The 19,900-nt window shown below is 35.4% G+C and overlaps 1 protein-coding gene across 1 annotated transcript in view; it reads left to right on the forward strand.

Moving 5' to 3' along the window:
* CadN (neural cadherin) overlaps nucleotides 1-18,427 on the forward strand; it is a 796,050-nt gene extending 777,623 nt beyond the window's left edge. Inside the window, 6 exon segments of the mRNA XM_074174961.1 lie at nucleotides 2-1,129; nucleotides 3,205-3,394; nucleotides 10,623-10,861; nucleotides 15,028-15,231; nucleotides 15,290-15,454; nucleotides 16,777-18,427. Coding sequence (XP_074031062.1) covers nucleotides 2-1,129; nucleotides 3,205-3,394; nucleotides 10,623-10,861; nucleotides 15,028-15,231; nucleotides 15,290-15,454; nucleotides 16,777-16,889 — 2,039 coding nt within the window. The 3' untranslated portion in view covers nucleotides 16,890-18,427.
* Nucleotides 18,428-19,900: the final 1,473 nt, after the last annotated feature.

Consider the following 19,900-nt stretch of genomic DNA (forward strand, 5'->3'; position numbering starts at 1 on the left):
CCGAAGCCTGACGGTTTGTTGCTGTACAACGGACCTATCGTACCTCCCGAGAAAGACGAAGTGATGGTTTCAGACTACATAGCCGTCGAATTAGAGCGAGGTTATCCCCGGCTGCTCCTAGATTTCGGGTCAGGAACCCTGGAACTGCGAGTCAAAACTAAAAAGACCCTCGACGACGGAGAATGGCACAGGTTGGACATATTCTGGGATACGGAGAATGTCAGAATGGTTGTGGACTACTGCAAGTCGGCCGAGATATCAGAGATGGAAGACGGAACGCCTCCGGAATTCGATGACAGTAGTTGCCAAGCTCAAGGAACCATTCCACCTTTCAACGAGTATTTGAATGTCAACGCTCCTCTGCAGCTCGGTGGTTTATACGTAGAACAGTTCGACCCCACTCATTATCATTGGCAGTACATGCCGGTGGGCAAATCCTTCGATGGTTGCATTCGCAGCTTGTTCCATAACTCTAGGTTGTACGATTTGGCCCACCCCGGTCTGTCCAGGCACAGCGTGCCCGGCTGTCCCCAAACAGAAGAAATGTGCGGACGCTCCGATACCACGTCCAGGTGTTGGGAACATGGAACTTGTGTTGGAAGTTTCAACGAAGCCAAGTGTCAATGTCGACCGGGTTTCACTGGCCCTGCTTGTACTATTCCCACCATCCCTACGTCTTTCAAACCTCAATCATACGTCAAATATGCGCTCAGCTTCGAACCTGACCGATTCTCCACGCAAATGCAGCTACGTTTCAGAACAAGGGAGGAACATGGCGAACTCTTCAGGGTATCGGATCAACACAACCGTGAATATGCGATACTAGAGATAAAAGACTCGCGTCTATACTTCAGATATAATTTGAATTCGCTCCGAACTGAAGAAAAAGATATTTGGCTCAGTGCTGTGCCAGTTGATGATGGACAGTGGCATGTGGCTCGCGTGAGCAGATACGGGTCCGCTGCAACTTTGGAACTGGACGGCGGAGAAGGAAGAAGATACAACGAAACATTCAACTTTTCCGGTCATCAGTGGTTACTGGTTGATAAACAGGAAGGAGTTTACGCCGGAGGGAAAGCTGAGTACACAGGTGTAAGAACCTTCGAAGTGTACGCGGATTATCAGAAAGGTAAAACTTATATTTTACTATTCATCATCATGATGGATTAAACCATATATTAGTATCACTATCCTCTTAGATTGTACAAAAATTGTTTCCTCGAAGTTATTTTCCTCAATAATTCCATCAGTATCAGCTAGATTCGTTAAATGTTGGTTTGATCAGATGTCTAGTTGTATTTTATAACTAATGAAATTGATATCTTATTATGAAACAATGTTCATTGTACGTAGGGATATTAACCTCCAGTAATCGGTTTACTGCCAATTCTAAGTCTTTAAAATATTTCAAAACCTACCCAGTCAGAGCAAGTTTTCAGGTTCGCCATATATGCTATTCAGTTCGATTTACTGGGGATTTGGAAAAAGATACGATCATGGTATCAAATCCCTTGATCTCAAAGTGCTTATGTCGATAACCCGACCAAAATTTCCCATCACACTCACTTTCCATTTCTCAACATAGTTACTCACTCATATATGTATTATCTGAAATTGAGACTATTACTACTCAATGTCTCGTATTTTCAAATGTGGGTTCATTAGATACATTTAATTTGTCCGTGGTTTTAACTTTGGTGGATGCCCACCTCTTTTGGTGACGAAAGAGCTGCTCCAAGTGAGACGATGACCATTGATATAAAACATTTATGAGCTAATATATGCCTGCCCAGCATGATCTCATTAGCTCCTCCAGATCCCTGGTTGCTGGTGATTCCGGATTATCGTAAGGGAATCCAATATCAATTTCCTCATTTCATCTCTCACCAGTTATCTTTAATTTGGCCGTTGTCAAAATTATGATACAAATTTACTCAACGGTTGTACAGTTGAAGTCATTCAGGTGATTGTATGTGTTCTTGGAGTCTATGCAGTTCTATTATAAATTAACTTCCCTAAAATAATCTCCCAATCTATAATTTTCAGTATGTAGACATAGGGTTCTTGTATGAGAAAAACATCTAACTTTTAAATATGCTTCGATAGAACTGCCAGTCATGGCACATGTTGCAGATAAGCATATACCACACACATTGCAAGTAGAGTAGGGTCCCCCTCCTTTGTACACTTTTGGGGTGTTCAATTGTCACGAGAATGAGGAGAAATGTCCAAACATGCAGTCCCTTGCATGGATGCAAGGACCAGTACTCTGACAGGTCATCTGGCATTCCGGAGGCTCACTTGGCGACATCTGATAAGGCCTCAGTACCAGTAATCCTTTGACATAAGTTCCATAATATCACTGGATAAGACTTGTATTGGAGTTGAGATGCAGGTATGAGATGCTATAGACCCTTTGCAAGGTCTTCCCAATTGATTCAACGATGTTTTGAAACATTCGGTTCGTTTCTACGTCGTATATTTCAAAACTGCATAGTGTTTATTCGAAATTTGATGTATTTCATCAGAAGTGAACTAGTGAAGGCGAATAGTCTCAGTGGATTGTTTTGAAATCACATTGTTATGGAAAGCTCAGTTTTCAGAGAAAAAGGCATTGTAACTAATCTCAAATAAGTAATTTCAACAATGACAGTGTTTGTAATATCTGTGCCAACTTACTTCATTTTGCAAAATATCCAGTTTATATGTCTGTCTACTCTGGTGGCGTAGAAATCTTCTTACAAAAAGATTTTGTGTGTTAATCCATATTGTTGAATAGAAATAAAAAATGTGTTTGATTTCTTCATTATTCTCCTTTTAGAAAGGTACATTATTATATGTACCCTTTTTTGAAGTTAGTATACATAACCGTCACGAAAAATCGACACCCTGGAGTGTCTTCTTCTTTAATTTACATGGCCGTTGTTTCTCAGTCGAGTGTATTTGGCCAGTTTCCTCCTGTACATAGCGAACAGAAAGTCCGTTAGGGGTGCAGCTTCAGGCAATGATACCACCTTAAGTTTTCTCATTAACTTTTTCTAGGAGGCTGCCAGTCCTCTCAATATAACCTTCACAAATAACACATCTATTATCGCACTGACTGAGGTTAGCTTTCTATTCGCTCGATACAATCAAAGATCCAATATCGATAGCAAAACAAAATTAGTTCAAACTCAAACATTTACATTACGCGTTACCTATCAGGATGCCTGGACGATATTCGACTGGAAGGCAAACATCTACCGTTACCGCCAGCTATGAACGGAACTCAGTGGGGGCAGGCGACCATGGCCAGAAATTTGGAGAGAGGCTGTCCTTCGAATAAGCCCTGTGCGAACGTTATTTGCCCTGATCCATTCGAATGTGTGGATCTTTGGAACGACTACGAGTGCACGTACGTAAATACAAATTTGGGTCAATTAAATCATTCTGTTTGACTTTCCCGATATGTTGTAACAAGTCAATATTGAGTTGAAAGTTTCTGAGATACTTATTAAAGCCGGTTTGGTATATAATTTTGAACAGAATTAGTTACAACCTGGACAAATGAATAAAATTTAGACAGACAAAACACTATACTGAACACATCACAAAAATGTGTTTCTTACTTATTGAACTTTGCTAGTGTTTTGTAACTTGATACAAAAATAGTTGACGTTTCGTTTAAAAGGAAAAAACGAGCAAAGTAATCAGCCACACATTCTAATTGAAACTAAACATGTAGGGCTAGCTTTTCGGGAACGGCTAATTCGATTTACAACAATACAAAAATAATGAATAGAGAATTGAAATGCCCATCAAACGAATTGTTACAACACCTCTATTTTTATTTGAAAAAATAATTAGGTAGTGTCTTCTCAGGTGATGGAACAATACTGTCTTTCTTATCAAAAAATTCAAAAAATGATACCTCTTTACGTACATTTTGTCTTGTTGTGTTCAAAAGTCAAGACAAGTTTTTTTTTGTTCGCACTGTATAGTATCTCATTGAACATACTTTCAACTTGATCAAATTTGACACTCCATCTTATTCCGCCACTTGATTCAATGCGGTTCATACAGTGCATTTCTTTAATGTCCCCCCCCCCCTTTTATTTATTGAACGGATCAACTCAAGAAATTGAAATTTGGTATTAATACTTTATTTTGAAGTAAAATTGACGTATAAAACTTCCAAGATGGCGACTGGGCACCATCTGGGAAAAAAATAAATGGAAAGGGAGGTCTTGTGATACATCATTTTGAAGCTTCTGATGAATACTTCACAACCCTGGAATATGAAGTCAATATCTCCACCTACTACAAAATGGCGGAACATTTTATAATTTCCTGAAGACAAACACATTAATATCGATATTTCTAGAAATATTCCTTTTTATCTTTTTGTTTGTAAAAATGACAAAAATGTCAGTACGACAATGAACATAATTGTTCAGTTAAAATATTCTCATTTAATGTTCGGTTTTACTAGTAGAATGGTACCACGTCAACAATCTCTAAAATGGTCAATTCTCGTCCATTAGAAGAAAAAATTTAAGCGATGTTTATTTACGGTGCGACGCGTAACTTTCACGAGACCTAAAGGATTTTCAATGAAAGTTTTCCGAATCGTCCTATCTGTAGAAAATATTTGAGGAAACTTGTATAGTGTAGTGTCCATAACAAAAAGCCCCCAGATCATCCGTCCATTCCGGAAACACAGCAGGTGCAAATGATTGATGAGATGGAAGTGAATCCTGAATAGTCTACTTATTCCTTCGCGAATGTTTGTGAGGTGTCTCCTTCTAATGTGTGGAGACTTTTGAAGAGGAATAGGTATCATCCATACAAAATTAAAATGGTACACCAAATAACTGAAGATGACCCTGATCGAAGAACAGAATTCTGCGCGATCATGACGGAAACCATTGCAAGGCATCCTTCCTATCTCCACATTATTTATCTTAATGACGAATGTCCATTTTTCAACGGTATTGTTCACAGACAAAATTGCCGTTATTGGAGTGACACCAACTCTCACGTTTTCCGGGAAACGCATACCCAATATCCAGAAAAAATTAACATTTGGGAAGGAATTTTGAGAAACCATATTGTAGAACCTCTATTCATTGGTCAAAATTCAACAGGGGATCTGCTGGAAACTACTATTGACCTTCACATCACTGAAATCGTCAAAGCGAATCCTAATGAATTCGATATGGATATTATATTCCAACAAGACGGAGCACCACCACATCAATCCAGATAAGTAAGAAACTAATTGGATACTACTTTTTCCGGTCGTTGGATTGGCCGTCGATGTCCTACAGAATAGCCAGCCCGCTCACCAGATTTGACACCTTTGGACATTTTTTTATGGGGCTATTTGAAGTAGAAGGTGTACGAAAATGAACCTGCTTCAATATTGGATATATGGCAGAGAATAGTAAATATTTGTAGAGATTTTAACGTTACTGTGTTCGAAAATGTTCGGCGTGAAATATCGGATAGGGTGTTCATATATCAAAAAGTTCAGGGCAACTATTTCGAGCATCTTCTGGACTGACCTCAAGCTTATTACCTCATATTACGTAGTTAAATGTCAATATATTCAGATAATTATTTGAAGTTCCGTCATTTTGTAGTAGCTGAAGATATTGACATAATATTCTAGGGTTGTAAAGCATTTATCAAGAGCTTCAAAAAGACACAAGACCCCCATTTCCATTTAATTTTTTTTCCCAAATGGCGCTCAGTCGCCATCTTGAAAGTTTCATCTGTCAATTTCACTTCAAAATAAAGTATTCATGCATTAATTTAATCATTAATTTAATTCTCTCAAATTCCAGTTGTTTGAGTTGACCCGTTCAAAAAATAAAAGGGGGGGCATTAAAGAAATGCACTGTATGAAACAGCCATATCACTTTGCAAGCATTTGCATCCAATTTTGCAAATGGATCAACTTTGTCCACTATGTTTTTATCGTAAATAAGAACTCTCAAAAGCAATATTCGTCCAATGACGAACTGGTTGAAAAAAGGATCAGAAAAATCGTAGGAAAAAACTACCTGTTGTCCTCCTACATTTCGAACTTCATTCAGTTCTTCCTAAAGGGCTCGAGCTGTGTTTCCATGTTAATAACTTATTAAAGTTCGAAACGTCAACATAGGTATTCTCCTCAGGTTTTCTGATCATTTGCTCCACCAAGTTCGTTTTGTAATATCAATTTGCATCGCTATTTCTTCACTGATAATTAGCATTGGCTTCCTCTCTGTGATTTTGAAATGATTTTGAAGTTTGATTTAAATTGAAATCTCGAAAGATTTTCGATGGGAGATGAAACGAAGTTTTTTTTCTGATCATCACAAACGTAGAGAAAATATTCCAATTCATTGTTGTAGCATACTTTTTCGTAAACTCTTTGATATTATGTGTAACCGACAATTATGAATCAATAGTATGAAATGAAAAAAATGAAGATTGGCACAAACTTTGCTGTATATGTATTCGAATTGACTAAAACAATTAGAAAAATATTGAAAATTGTACACAGTTGAATTCGTGGAGGGTTAGATAAGCGAGTTTTATATCACTCATGGAGTGTTACATGAAACATAAAGATTACGTTTTATGAGCACAAGATAAGAGAAGAAAATAGGAGCATTCGAAATTGTGTTAAAATTTGGTTGTATTTACACCATGTAATAAATGAAAGAATAGTGATTTTATTTACAATAATACCTTTTGAGCCTCTCAGTCAAAGTTTACTCAAATAAATGTACTTGGATATACCTTCAACTAGTTTAACTTGTGGATTTTTCACAAATCCTGTCACGTTTTGACCATTCACTTAATGGAAATTAGTCGAGGGTGATAATTTTCTTTATAGTATAATATTTTCCAACAAAATATCTTTCATGAGCGAGTTATCTTATGAACAAAGGTTTCAAACAGTAGTCTCCTATCCTCAACGATAGTAATTTCCATAAATTACTTAGTAATGGCAAGTAATGAAAGGTATACACTGATTATCAGCTGCTAGTTGCAACAAAGTGTAATATATTTGCAGTAACTTTCTATGATACAATCCGGAAGCTTGTTCATATATGCCTTTAAGATCTCTCACAGGAATGAGCTATTCAAATAGTGATGAACAGTGAATAAGATACCAGAATATTGCTTTTGAAATGGTCTGGATATCTCTAAAAAATCGTTGGAGAAAACGGTACTTCAACAACAATCAACATGCTCACTATTTTCGTTTCCATACATTGTTATTTTATTTTCCATCAACGGCGTCAATATTATATTTAATGATTTTTATTATTCAAACATTTTTGACTCGAATTTATCTCAATAAATATTCGAATTTCTATCGAAAAATGACGTTGAGATAAGTTCGTGCCAAATTTAACCTATTTCTTTTGCAAAGGCACTGAGTTTTTTCTCCATTTTCCTTTGTTTTTTGAGTGATGTAATGTAGCTGTTTGATTCAGTTTTGTAGATAAATTACTCACAAAATAGTAACATGAATAAAAAAATAACAACTATTCTTAGACATGATGCTATTCGTTATTTACAGGTACAAAAAGTTTTTTGAATCTATTGAATCTATTGGAAAAGAAATGAAAGACAGATAAAGTTGATGTTTGAAGAAAATATTAAAGTATTAGAGATAACAAATTTTACGTCACACGTGAGTGACAAATTTTCTGTCTATGAGATAGAACAAATTTGCTGATTGAAGAACATTGTAATATAAATAAACGGTTCTGGTGAATTATCATGTTTCTTTCTGTTTTCGATTTCTGGGATATTCGTGGTACTGTAATGAACAAAAAGCCCCACCAAGAAGTGAACTTTTGGCTTCTTAAATGAACTAGTTGATTATTTTGTCTTATTTTCTTTAGTTTTCTTTATTTTTACGTCAGCAAAGTATGTACTACTATAGAATCAAACCAATTCCGAAATTTGTGTTTCTACTCGACTTATAAACCAAGAATCAGTATAAATATTTATGATTATTCATGTATTTTTCAAAGGTTCCAATCATCTGCTACTTTTATTTCGAATCCTTATTTTTTCCTTCTTTTCTCTTTTCTGAATAATAATTATTATGTCTCTAAAAAAAATAACTGGATGATTTTTCACTATTCATATAATTTCGAAAACTGTTCTCAACTAAAACTGAGTAATAATAATCCGTTTACTATCTTCTCGCCTTTGCATGCTGATTATATTGCCTGCCTGTATATAGTTGTGGAGAGGGGCGTATAATGTCCCCTGACGGCAAGGACTGCATGGATAAGGACGAGTGTCTCGACTTGCCGTGTCTTAATGGCGGTGCTTGCATCAATCTGGAACCGAAACAACGATATCGTTGCACTTGCCCCGATGGGTTCTGGGGAGAGAATTGCGAACTGATCCAAGAAGGGCAAACGCTTAAACTCAGCATGGGTGCGCTGGCGGCCATATTGGTCTGCTTGCTCATCATATTAAGTGAGAAAATTATCTTTGGAATCGACGGTAGATGTCAAGTGGTTTATACTGTTTTCGATAAACCATTTGATTGCATCTGCATTTGCATGTTTAGAATCATATTTCAGGAAAATGCGCTAAAATGAAGTATACTGTTTGACGTAAATTAAAGGAATAATCCATTATTTCATCATCAATTGAATCATTGCTAATGGTTTTTCAATTACGTGCTTTCCAACAGATTCTCCGATTGAGATTTTAGAAGCGGAGGCACTGTCGGTTGTATAAAAAGATGAATTTATGGATGATGAAATTGGATAGACATCAATTTTGATTCACAATTACGAGTAGTCTAAAGAAGGTCTAGTTAGAGCCCACAAATATTTTGAATCAATATCAATTTTCAGTTGGTAGCAGTCGTAATCATGGAAATTGGAAAAAAAAGCTTTCTGAAACCTGATACATTATTTTGGACATAAAAATTTAGGAAAGGTTATTTCAGTTGTGAACTCAGATGAGTATTTTGAATTCTCTTGTTGGGCTCAAAATTAGACATTTTTCTGGTCAGGTTTACTAGCCCGATTACCAAATCTTATCGAATCAATGTACTAAGTTTTCAGATTTCAAACTAAATCGATTGAAAACATCCATATTTTTCAATGTATTGTTTCCATATTCACTCTTTGAGTATTCATCCAAAGTTTAATTTGTACCATAAACTAGATCTTAGGCAAAATCATAAGCTTTTTTATTGCGAACAAAAACCCGTTTTTTTATTCAATGAATTTTACTTGTCTCGTCATTCCATTTGGGCTCCAGGTCATCGACTGCGGATGCACATCTTCACCGACTGCAGGAGGTTGCATATCTAGAAGTGATTTTGAATTGGGGTGGAAGTAACCAGGTTCAATTCAATGCCTCAAAAACCCAGGCATCAGTTTTATCCAAGAAGATAAATGTCCTCGAACGGGATATAATAATGTCAGGACAGACAACTCAGCTTTCTGTTTCGAAAAGTTTGTTGGGGTTTAAAATGGACACCAATATGTCTTGGCACAATTATATCGCTGGAATTGCAAAGGCTGTTTCTCAAAAGCTTGGAACACTATTCTGAACCAGAAAACCGTAAAAACCCCAGCAACTTTTCATACTTTATGAAGCTCAGATCAGACCCTCTTTGAAGTAGTTTTCACATGTATTGTTCTGTGCCTAAGCATACCCTGAAACTAATGGATTCCATCCAGAAAAAAGCCATCCGACTGATTGGAGACACGAACGTCACTTGCAACCGTGATAGTCTGGATAGTCTGGAACATTGAAGAAAGGTTGGAAATTTGTCTTTTTTTTACAGATACTCCCACGGGAGGTGTTCAAGTGACTTGACACATTTGATTCCACCAAGTGCGGTACATATGAGAAATACGCGACAGACTGTGCCAGCTCATCGTCTTGAGGTTCAACTCAGTACACCTCGAACTCCACTGTTTAAGAACTCTTTCATTTGGAGAACTGCGTTTATGTAAAATATGCTTCCCAATAAAGTTTTCTCAAATGAATTCAATCTCCATTGATTCAAATACAACGTGAATTGCTACTTTCGTACAGGCACCGCTCTTAAAGCGTCCCAAGGATGTTTCTGTAGTGCTTGTGTTTCGTCCTTGAAAGAAATAAACGTATTATATTTGAAGATGCAATGGAGCAAATCACTTTCCAGAAATGATAATAATAATGGTCCAGAGAAGTTTAGGCTTCACACATACTCAGACTAGTTGGATGTGTTCTTTTCAGAACCCAAGATTATGATTGAATACAACAACAAACTTCAAAATAGTTCCCACTCTTATTGAGCCTTCTCATGACTACTTGTAATATCTCCAATATACAGGGTGTTCCTAAATGAAGAAAATAATGATACGAAACAATAAATCTTTATGTACCTTTGCACCCTTGAATGTTCGTATATTGTTAAAACCCTTACATATTTACTTCAAACAATCATACAACGTGCTTGCTGATTAACTTCTCACGCTTGCTTGTTAGAGTCGAAAGCTAGTAGTTAGATTTATTTTCCATTTTCCCATGTTAAGATTCAGTGCCAAAGCAACCAGATAAATCCTCTTGGCTTGGGTGAGTAAGTAGCTAATTATTTTTTGTACCTAATTTAGATGTCCCCAAGGTTACAAATTCCGTGACAATACATGTGTCAATGAGAATGAATGCATGTGGTTGCCGTGCATTAACGGAGGCATCTGTAGGGACTATGAACCTCCGTTGAGATATGAGTGTATTTGCCCTCTAGGCTATACGGGAGGTCACTGTGAATTAGAGTTAGCCTCAGCTGGAGCCATTATGCCGTCCAAGGACTTCATTTTGGCCGTTGTAGTTTGTCTTTTGATTCTTCTAGGTGAGTATTGTATGGTAACCGAATGGCATACCTTAAAAACTGTGGCTCTCAATTCAATAACTCCAACCAGCCATGATTCATGTTGATTTTGGTGTGATCGAAGTTGAATTGTCCGGAATAGTCCTAATTTTTTTCGTAACGTAACCTAGACGAGCATACAACTTGTAAGAGATATAAATAAAACATAATGAAAGAACCCTTGGGAAAAATACAATGCTTACACATAGTAAACATAGAATAGTAAGTGCTCTTTTGGAGAATGAAGCTTGCCAATATGATAGAAGTATATTAAACGAAAAATATTTTTTATTGCTTCTTTGAATATTTTCACCTTCCACAATAGGAAAAAGTTAAAATATATTGTTGCAAATCATCCCCTAAAACAAATAACAACCGGCCGCCGCTGGTTTACATAAATCAATTGTGACGGGCTCAACTCGACTTGCGCTCGTGACCGTTCTGGAAGTGGCGTTGCTATCGGGTTCGATGGAATTCCGACGAATTTCCTAATGTCTTCGATTGCCATATATAAACGGTACCCACGAGCACATCGATATGCTCCCACGGTGAAAGCGTAGAATATAATGGAGAACTTTATACCTTGTTCTTTGGTAAGAGTTATATTGGTGAAACTTCAAGACCATTGAAAGTGCGTGGGAGTGAACATCGAGATTAGATCAGAATAGACAATTAACGGGATGAAAATTGTCAGAGCACATTTTGAAATCAGACGGTGAACATCGAGTTGAATGGAACAAGACAAAGATGATTGCCAATGAACCACACTCTAAGAGACATAAGCTCAAAGAATCAGCGTATATTCTTATTTCTGGAGAGGAGTGTATTTCGAACAGTTCCTCAGAAATGGATCTTACTTGGCTAAGCATTTTATAACTAACAACAGACTGATATTAACATTGGCATATTTCACTCTTCAAAACTCCTTTGACATTTGTCAAGGACACTTAAAAATGAAGCGAACCAAAGAAACACGCAAGTATCATTAGATTTTTCAAATTATGTATGATATCCTACCTTCTTTTTAGTTATTAAATACGACAAGTACCTGTAAAATATAACAATAACTTTTGTACAAAATACTGTGAAGTTTCGGAATGAGCTAAAAAGTTTGCCCTTTCTGCACCTGATAAAGTTCCCCGTTATGAATTTTCATTTTTCCAGATTGTGGAAGGTAAAAACACGCAAAAAAGATGATGATTTTATATGATATTTCATCACCGATAGGAATACGTTTCAACAAATAATTATATACCTTTGTACATCTTTCTGACTACTTTTGTCGTCTCACTGTCAGCACATTTACGAGCGTGGATGAAATATACCTAGAATTTTATTTATATCGTCAAAAAGGAAGATGGAACTTAGTGATTGAGTTGTAAATATATCTAATAACTCAGCAAAACTCTTCTTGTCTAGATTATGACGCATCTAATACATAACAGAAAATATAATAGTAAATAACGGGTTTTAGAACAATTCCCAATTCAATTTACAAAATGCTCGATAATTTCCAAGGTCTCCAAGATATTTTAGGTAAAATATTATTCAACCTGCATTCTCATTTGTGAGTGACATGTCATTACTCCCCATACAATATGCATGCACAATTTTCGATTAAATGAGATGTTATTCACATGGACAGATTGCATGTGCATAATTTTAGCACAATCACAAACTTCCTAGCTGTAAACACTATTCATAATGAATTGCTGAAGTTTCGAACTTCCATTAAAGGTCTATAAACTCGAATCCAACTGCTTGGTACGTCTTTAGAACGAAATAAATGAAGATTTTCAAAATCAAAAAAGAAACATTCCTATAGAAGTTGTTTTCAGATATCTTCCAGGGAGAACTAGAAGTCCGAATCTTCACATTTCAAACATTATCGGACACATTAGAACATACAAAAATATGACTGTACTATACGAACGTAACTGATGATTTATGGTTGATAAAAGAGTTAGATGTTTTGAATTTGACTTCCACTGTTCCCCATTTTATACTGACATAAAAATAATTTCAGTCATTCTGATCAAACGAAACATTATTTTGGTAAGTTACCAACTAGAGTCTACAACAATCAAAGCAAATGTATTTTTCAATTGAATGAGTTTCTATAATTTTCCTACATAAATCCATTGACGTTGAATTTCAAAATAATATATACTTCTCGACTTCTTCAAAAGTATCAAGGTATCAGAAATAAATTCGATTGCCTACCTATAGTCAACAATCCATCCAAAATGTTATTTGACAGAAGTCCTGCACTAAACAAAACAAAACTCTTCTGGAAACAAAACTGTATTTTCATTTTCGAATTTAACTTCTCAGCTCAATATTTCTCAGTCGATAACTCAAAATAAATTTTTGAAAAATGACAAAAATAACTACTAAGAAGGGAAATTTTGTATGTATTGTAGCTATCACCAAGTCTGAAAAGATGAAAGAAAATCGCCCTCTTGGTAATTTCAATATCTCCGAAACTAAACACCAATCAGCAGGTCAGAAGGTTACTATACTTTAGATTGCCTAAACCAAGAATAACCAAAACTAAGCACTCTTACAGATATCTGGCAATAAAATTTTACAATGCTCTTCCCACTGATCTAAAAGACGCAGCCCTGAATATGAGTCAATTCAAAATTAAAATCAAAAAAATTTTTATTGCAGAAAGTTTTTACTCATTCGAAGAATACTTTGATTTCTTTTTATATTCAAAAAGATAAGTATGTACATCTCACGAAGTCTGATGGATGTAATGTTACTGTTACCCTATGGTGTATCTAATAATTTAATAATTAATAGTGTAATTCTATTTATGTACATGTAAATGTGTATATACCTACATAAGTTATGTGTGTCTGGTGTACATGTATGTGTGTGTTCTTTTGAGTTTATCAAATTATTGATTTGACGTATGTAAAAACACTTTGTGTAATGGCATGAATAAATATCTATCTATCTATCTATCTATCTATCTATATTGATCCGGGATGGTCTTGATAATAGCCAGGCGGAAAGTCAAACGTTACTTTGATTGTAGTATACGAAAAATAGAGTCAACGACAAACATCTCAGGCAAAAATTAGTAATGTCATTTCGTAATTGAGAACTCTTCATTTCAATAATTGGAACCAGAAAGGGCAGAAGAAATCCTGGAATAATGCATCCAGGCTTCAAGAGTATTTAAAAGTACCAATGGGAAGTCACCCATTGGATCATAGGAGTATGATGTTCGAAGAGGAAAAACCAAGCTGAAACAAACTGAAACGATCAATAGTACAGATGATGATTTCAGAGTCAACAGAACAGTGAAACATCAATTTCTCATCGTCATCATCTTGCTCTCCAATCTCACAAGAAGATCATATGCGTTTAAACTCAAATCAAATCAAACATGTCTGAATTTTTCATCAACCATGAATCACCCTGTATAATAATAAATTGTAAAAAATGTCATCAACACACCATCATACTCAATTATATCTTAACTTCCAAGTTGTGTCAAATTATGCAGACGAGACTAAGCTAGATAGACGTAGATATAATGATTACTGAAGTTACTTGTATAATTTGACAAATTATGGCTACTTTGTCTAAGCAACTGATTTTGAGAAAAATTTCGAAAGAAACATATTGCAACCACGAAAGAATACAAGAAGAATATTTTCAAATTTACAGACTTTATAAACCTCAACACATTTATCAAAATTTTGACTGTCGAGTTCGGTTCTGCCGACCGATTTGGGGGGTTTAATAAGCTCTTTACGTTATAAAATATTGTCATACATTCAAAATGGGTTTTCTGATTCTGAGAACATTGAAATACAATGTTTGACACTGGAGAGTTGAACAATTTCTTATAATTTCGTTGCTTAGATAATCAGTCATTAATAATTATTTGGAAAACACGTTTCTACTATCACATATCGGCATGTACATAAATGTAGCACTTCGGATGTTCTTCATAGAGAATATAATTTTGAAAGCCATCCATAGTTCCAATGAAATTTGACAGTTTCTGAATGTCAAATTTGGTCTTCTACAAGGTTCCAAACCCAGCTTCTGTCAAATTTCATTCGGAAGTTGGGCTCTGGCAGATATTACATTCAAAAACCCCCCTACTAATACTTTGAAATTTCCAGTTCTAGTTCTCGTTTTCGTGGTATATAATCGAAGAAGAGAAGCCCATATCAAGTATCCTGGTCCTGACGACGATGTTCGTGAGAACATTATCAATTATGACGACGAAGGCGGCGGCGAAGATGATATGACCGCTTTTGACATTACGCCCCTCCAAATTCCCATTGGAGGTCCAATTCCTGAATTGATTGCTCCGAAAATAGGATGTGAGTAGTGAGATTTTTAGTTTGCCCCAGTTTGGTTGTTACAACTTTTTTTTTTCAGTTTCTCTGTTGGGTGTAGGGCAAGAACCGAATGTTGGAATATTTATCGAGGAACATAAAAAACGAGCCGACGGTGATCCGAATGCACCACCGTTTGATGATCTGCGTAATTATGCATATGAAGGAGGTGGTAGCACTGCTGGTTCCCTCAGTTCATTGGCATCAGGTAATTCAATCATCAAAATGGAAATCTTTGTTTAAAATCGCCATCGTAATTGTAAGTTTGAATTTTTCAAAAACTGGAGTAAATGATGATCTATTAAGTGAATCGCTACTTTCGCCAAAGCACCGCTCTCAGAGCGCTTTGAGAATTTTCCAGTAGTGCTTGTGTTTTGTCCTTAAAAAATAGATTTATCATGATCAATTCCTTCTTTTATTCTTTTCTCAGCTGTTTCTTTATTTTCTTCATTTCATTCATAATGCTTCGTATTAGCTAGAACCCCTAGAATCTCAATACTATCAATAGAAATAATCCTGGGAATTTTCTGATGACTTTTCCATCTCTGTCTTTGTATATTTTCCATACTCGACCAGCCTGTGTTGAATATTACTTGAGTTTTTTCCCAACACCAAATCGTTATTTTAACACTTCGACACGTGTTTCAATCACCAAGTGATCATTTTCAAGAGGAAGATGCAACTGTTATCAAAACTGATTGCAGTGATGACATATCAGTTCTTTTTTCTCCTCACATTGATACGAGTGTGTAGAGTTTATTCCTTGAAATATATAAAAACGCTTCGTCAGATGGGTGTTATTAATGATAACCAGAACATCGTTTTTGTTACTCAGAAATATTGAGGTGTCCACAATAATTCCCCTCTGACAGGTATTAAATATTAATTCAAGAAATACTTCCTTCAAAATGATAATAGATTGAAGTTTCTATCATTTTATTTGCTTCGAACAACATTTTTCTCTCCAATTATATTTTGCAAACCTTGTATCTTTAGTCGATTCCATGTCATCTAGAAAATATAAATTGGTGATTTTTTACTTGTAAATCCCTCTTTGGGAAGGGTAGTGTGTAGAGTGTGGCAATGCTACTTATTTCTGGGATTCTGCATTAAAATGTACTTCTAATATTCACTACTCGTTTTAGCTACTCATTTTATTATATTTATTTTCAAAATTTACGTGTTTTCACCAGAATTAATAATATATCTACTCAAGTTTTGTACCTGTCCACTATTATATAAATGACATCGTGGCATGTCTCATGTGGAGTTTCTTTCAGTGGAGGAGTAACTTCTATGAGCAACTAGATGGCGTGACGATGGGGCATTACTAGTCAGTTACTAGCATAAGTTATCTTGAATTTTTCATGAAAAGAGTGGCATAAATTAGCCAGTCTTTTTGAGTTTTCATGTCAATGTCGAATTTCTGATTTGATGAAACTGTTGGTAGATTATTTCGCGACAAACTAACAGAAAATATCTGTAGATGAATTTCTTTGCTTTAATTACTTTATTTGGCGTGTTTTTCAGGAACTGATGACGAGGTTCAGGAATACGATTATCTGGGTGCCTGGGGACCCCGTTTCGACAAACTGGCAGATATGTACGGCCCAGCAGAGGAAACGGAACGCGAAGAAGAATAAAGGTTGACTTCTCAGTGACAGACACATTCCTCCATCTAAAATTGCTTTTCACGTATTCCACGTGTCGAATAAGACTGTCTTTGCAGTTACACTGCGACTTAAAATAATTTTAGAGAATTTAGGCGACACATCTATTTAGAAAATACCACATATTCGCTTATAGAAACGTCATGAGGAAGTACTTTTGACCAAAGTCAATTATAAACTCAAGTTACCATTAAAGTAATGGATACCATATATAGTTAATTGTAAGTAGGGAAATATTGTTACTTATTTATATTTCTGTCAGACTGAGAAGTTGACGAGGTTGTAATGACTTTAGTTGAGAGTTTCCCAACACCAAACCGTTATTTCAACACCTCGACACGTGTTTTGATCAGCAAGTGATCATCTTCAAGAGGAAGGTTAAAACTCTTGAATATGATCACTTGATGATTGAAACACGTGTCGAGGCGTTTAAAATAATGGTTTGGTATTGAGATAGAACTCCGGTAATTTTCTATGAAACTGATACCTATAATATTGTTTGTCCCACTGCCAGTTTCAAAGATTCCATCGTAATAATTATTCAGTAAGTTAGATTTATGTGGGATTTTCATGATGTGCCGTAATTGTTGCATAATTATTTTATTTTTGAAGCACACGAAGGAGATTCAATTCAATTTTCCTGTATAATGTATCTTAATGCCTGTGTCGTGCATGATTCAAGTAATAATGAACATGTTTCTTGACATTCTGGAAAATAATAGAATTCGAGCGAACTACTGTTAGTTATATTTCCTTGAAATTGTGTGTATATCAAGGGTGTTGTGGGGCTGAACTGAATATCTTCGGAAAGTAATCACTATGCCATTTATGATGAGCCAGTATTTCTACAATGATACAATTGTAGGCAGTCATTAAATTTAGGTCAAATTATACAGGTTTAGTATAGTTTCACTGGGGAAGAAGGTGAATGAGTATATGTGTGGATCAAAGTATTTGCTGGTGAATGATGAAGAGGGAGAAAGTTGGTGATAATAAAATGTATATAGACATCGACTTCACACCATTTTTGTAGCACTCATAATGAAAAATGTTGCCATAAATTGTACTATTCAATTTGACGTAATCCTTTCAAGCTCACTAGAAATGTTTGTGTTGTTATTATATGTACATATAGTTCACGGACGAATGTGAGTGTGACTGAGCAGAGAGACAGTGCCAATTGTAACTTATAAATGTAATAAATTCCGAATGAGGTGTACTAATCAATATTAAGTGTTTGCACTCGTGTATTATTTGACATAACATATATTTAACATTTCTTATGGCATCGCACCCTGAAAAATAAAACTCCCTCATCATTTGTCCATAATTCATTCATTATTCATTCGTTTGTTAGTTTCGACATTATTTTAACTCGAGTGGTTTTCTAGTGATTTTATTTTGTGAGTTCTTTGTCATAAGGACTTTGTAGAAATGAAAATTTATTACCTTTTTTGTACAAGAAATTTCTATTTGAGTTTTTTGAAAATAAAGTTCTGTAGTAAATCGTACGCTTTTGTTATTCCTTCCTCAATTTGCACCTAAATCGTGGTACGCGAGGTTGTTTCTAAGTGAAGTGGAACTACAAAAATTATTTCCTTATCTGTTGAAAATTATTTCCATTTGTTTTAAGAAAACGCTTCCACTAATTGTAACAATGTGGAGTATAAAAACATCCGAAAATTTTTACCTATGAATTGTTGAGTGACAAAATTTATCTGATTCATAGAAACTATTCTAAACTTCGCACTGCAGATAGGACATTTTGTTTGTAATGAATTGAAAAGTTATTAAAACATTTTCGGTATGAGACGAGACATTACAAAAAAGGAGAAAGGAGACAAACATAAACCGTCGAAATATATTCAGTCATTGTATTTTCATCATCCTCATTTCCACCTAAAAAATTTTTCATGTTTTAGCCACCGTTGGAATTATTTGATAACTTTTCCGTTATTTTACGTTATAAACATAAACCTCAATTTTTTTGGGGAAAAATTCAACTCAAATTTTTAACCAACGTCTCAGTTTCCAAATGTCGAAGAGTAGGTATACAGTTCGTAGAGATTGAAAATTATTATTTAAATACTCTCAAATCAGGGTGGATGGTTCAATAGATACAAAAAAATATTGATATGGATCCGCTCACGTAGCAAAAATAAAATATCCATCAGAATAACTTCTGAAGAGAAAATCTGTGTCTTTTCGATATCACTTTTGAAAGCTATGAAATCAATAAATATAAACAAAAACCTCCTGAAAGAATAGAAATATTCGACCCAACAATTATCCAGCTTTTGTCACAATGCAAATTGGTAACTATATGAAAAAAACACTTTCTTTACAATTGAGAAATTGATGGTAATGGTGTCGATCTTTCGAATATCTTACTTTGGTAAAGTCATGTCCAAAGCTAACTGTAATGACAAACGATTTGTGTTTCAAAATATCAATACAGCATATAACTCAACCATTTGATCCGTCTCTAGTTAATAACTATAAATATTGCCAAGGTTTACAATATCTGTTTTCTTATTCATACTCTTCTGGCTTACTCAGTTTTCACAGAATATTGAAGTAAATTTTTGTTGGATCAAACCTAAATAAGTGATCAAATTTAAAATAGGTTAGGTTAGGTGTAAAGTGAGCGGGTCTATTCGATTATCCACGGCAACCCGCAAGAGTTTATTGTGGCTCTCACCTATTCACACTCTACCAAATGAACCCAGCTTCTTGACGAAGCTGATTAGTTTATATGGTGAGTGATCTTTCAGGTCAGATGGTAAAAGTGTGGTTTTACCAAACTCTGAAAACCTGATTTGGTCCGCAGCGGGGCAGGCACAAAGTATATGCTCTGCTATTTCATCATTTTTCAAACAGAGGCAACACACACTGTCTTCCGACTCTCAGAGTCTCTGTATATTATGATTCAGACGACAGTGACCTATGAGAAGACCTGTGAGACATCATAGTTCATCCCGACT

The sequence above is a fragment of the Leptinotarsa decemlineata genome, unplaced genomic scaffold (genome assembly GCF_025532065.1).
Source record: "Leptinotarsa decemlineata unplaced genomic scaffold, Ldec_3_MD MMD2_tig00000882_RagTag_RagTag, whole genome shotgun sequence".
In the NCBI taxonomy this organism is placed as follows: domain Eukaryota; kingdom Metazoa; phylum Arthropoda; class Insecta; order Coleoptera; family Chrysomelidae; genus Leptinotarsa; species Leptinotarsa decemlineata.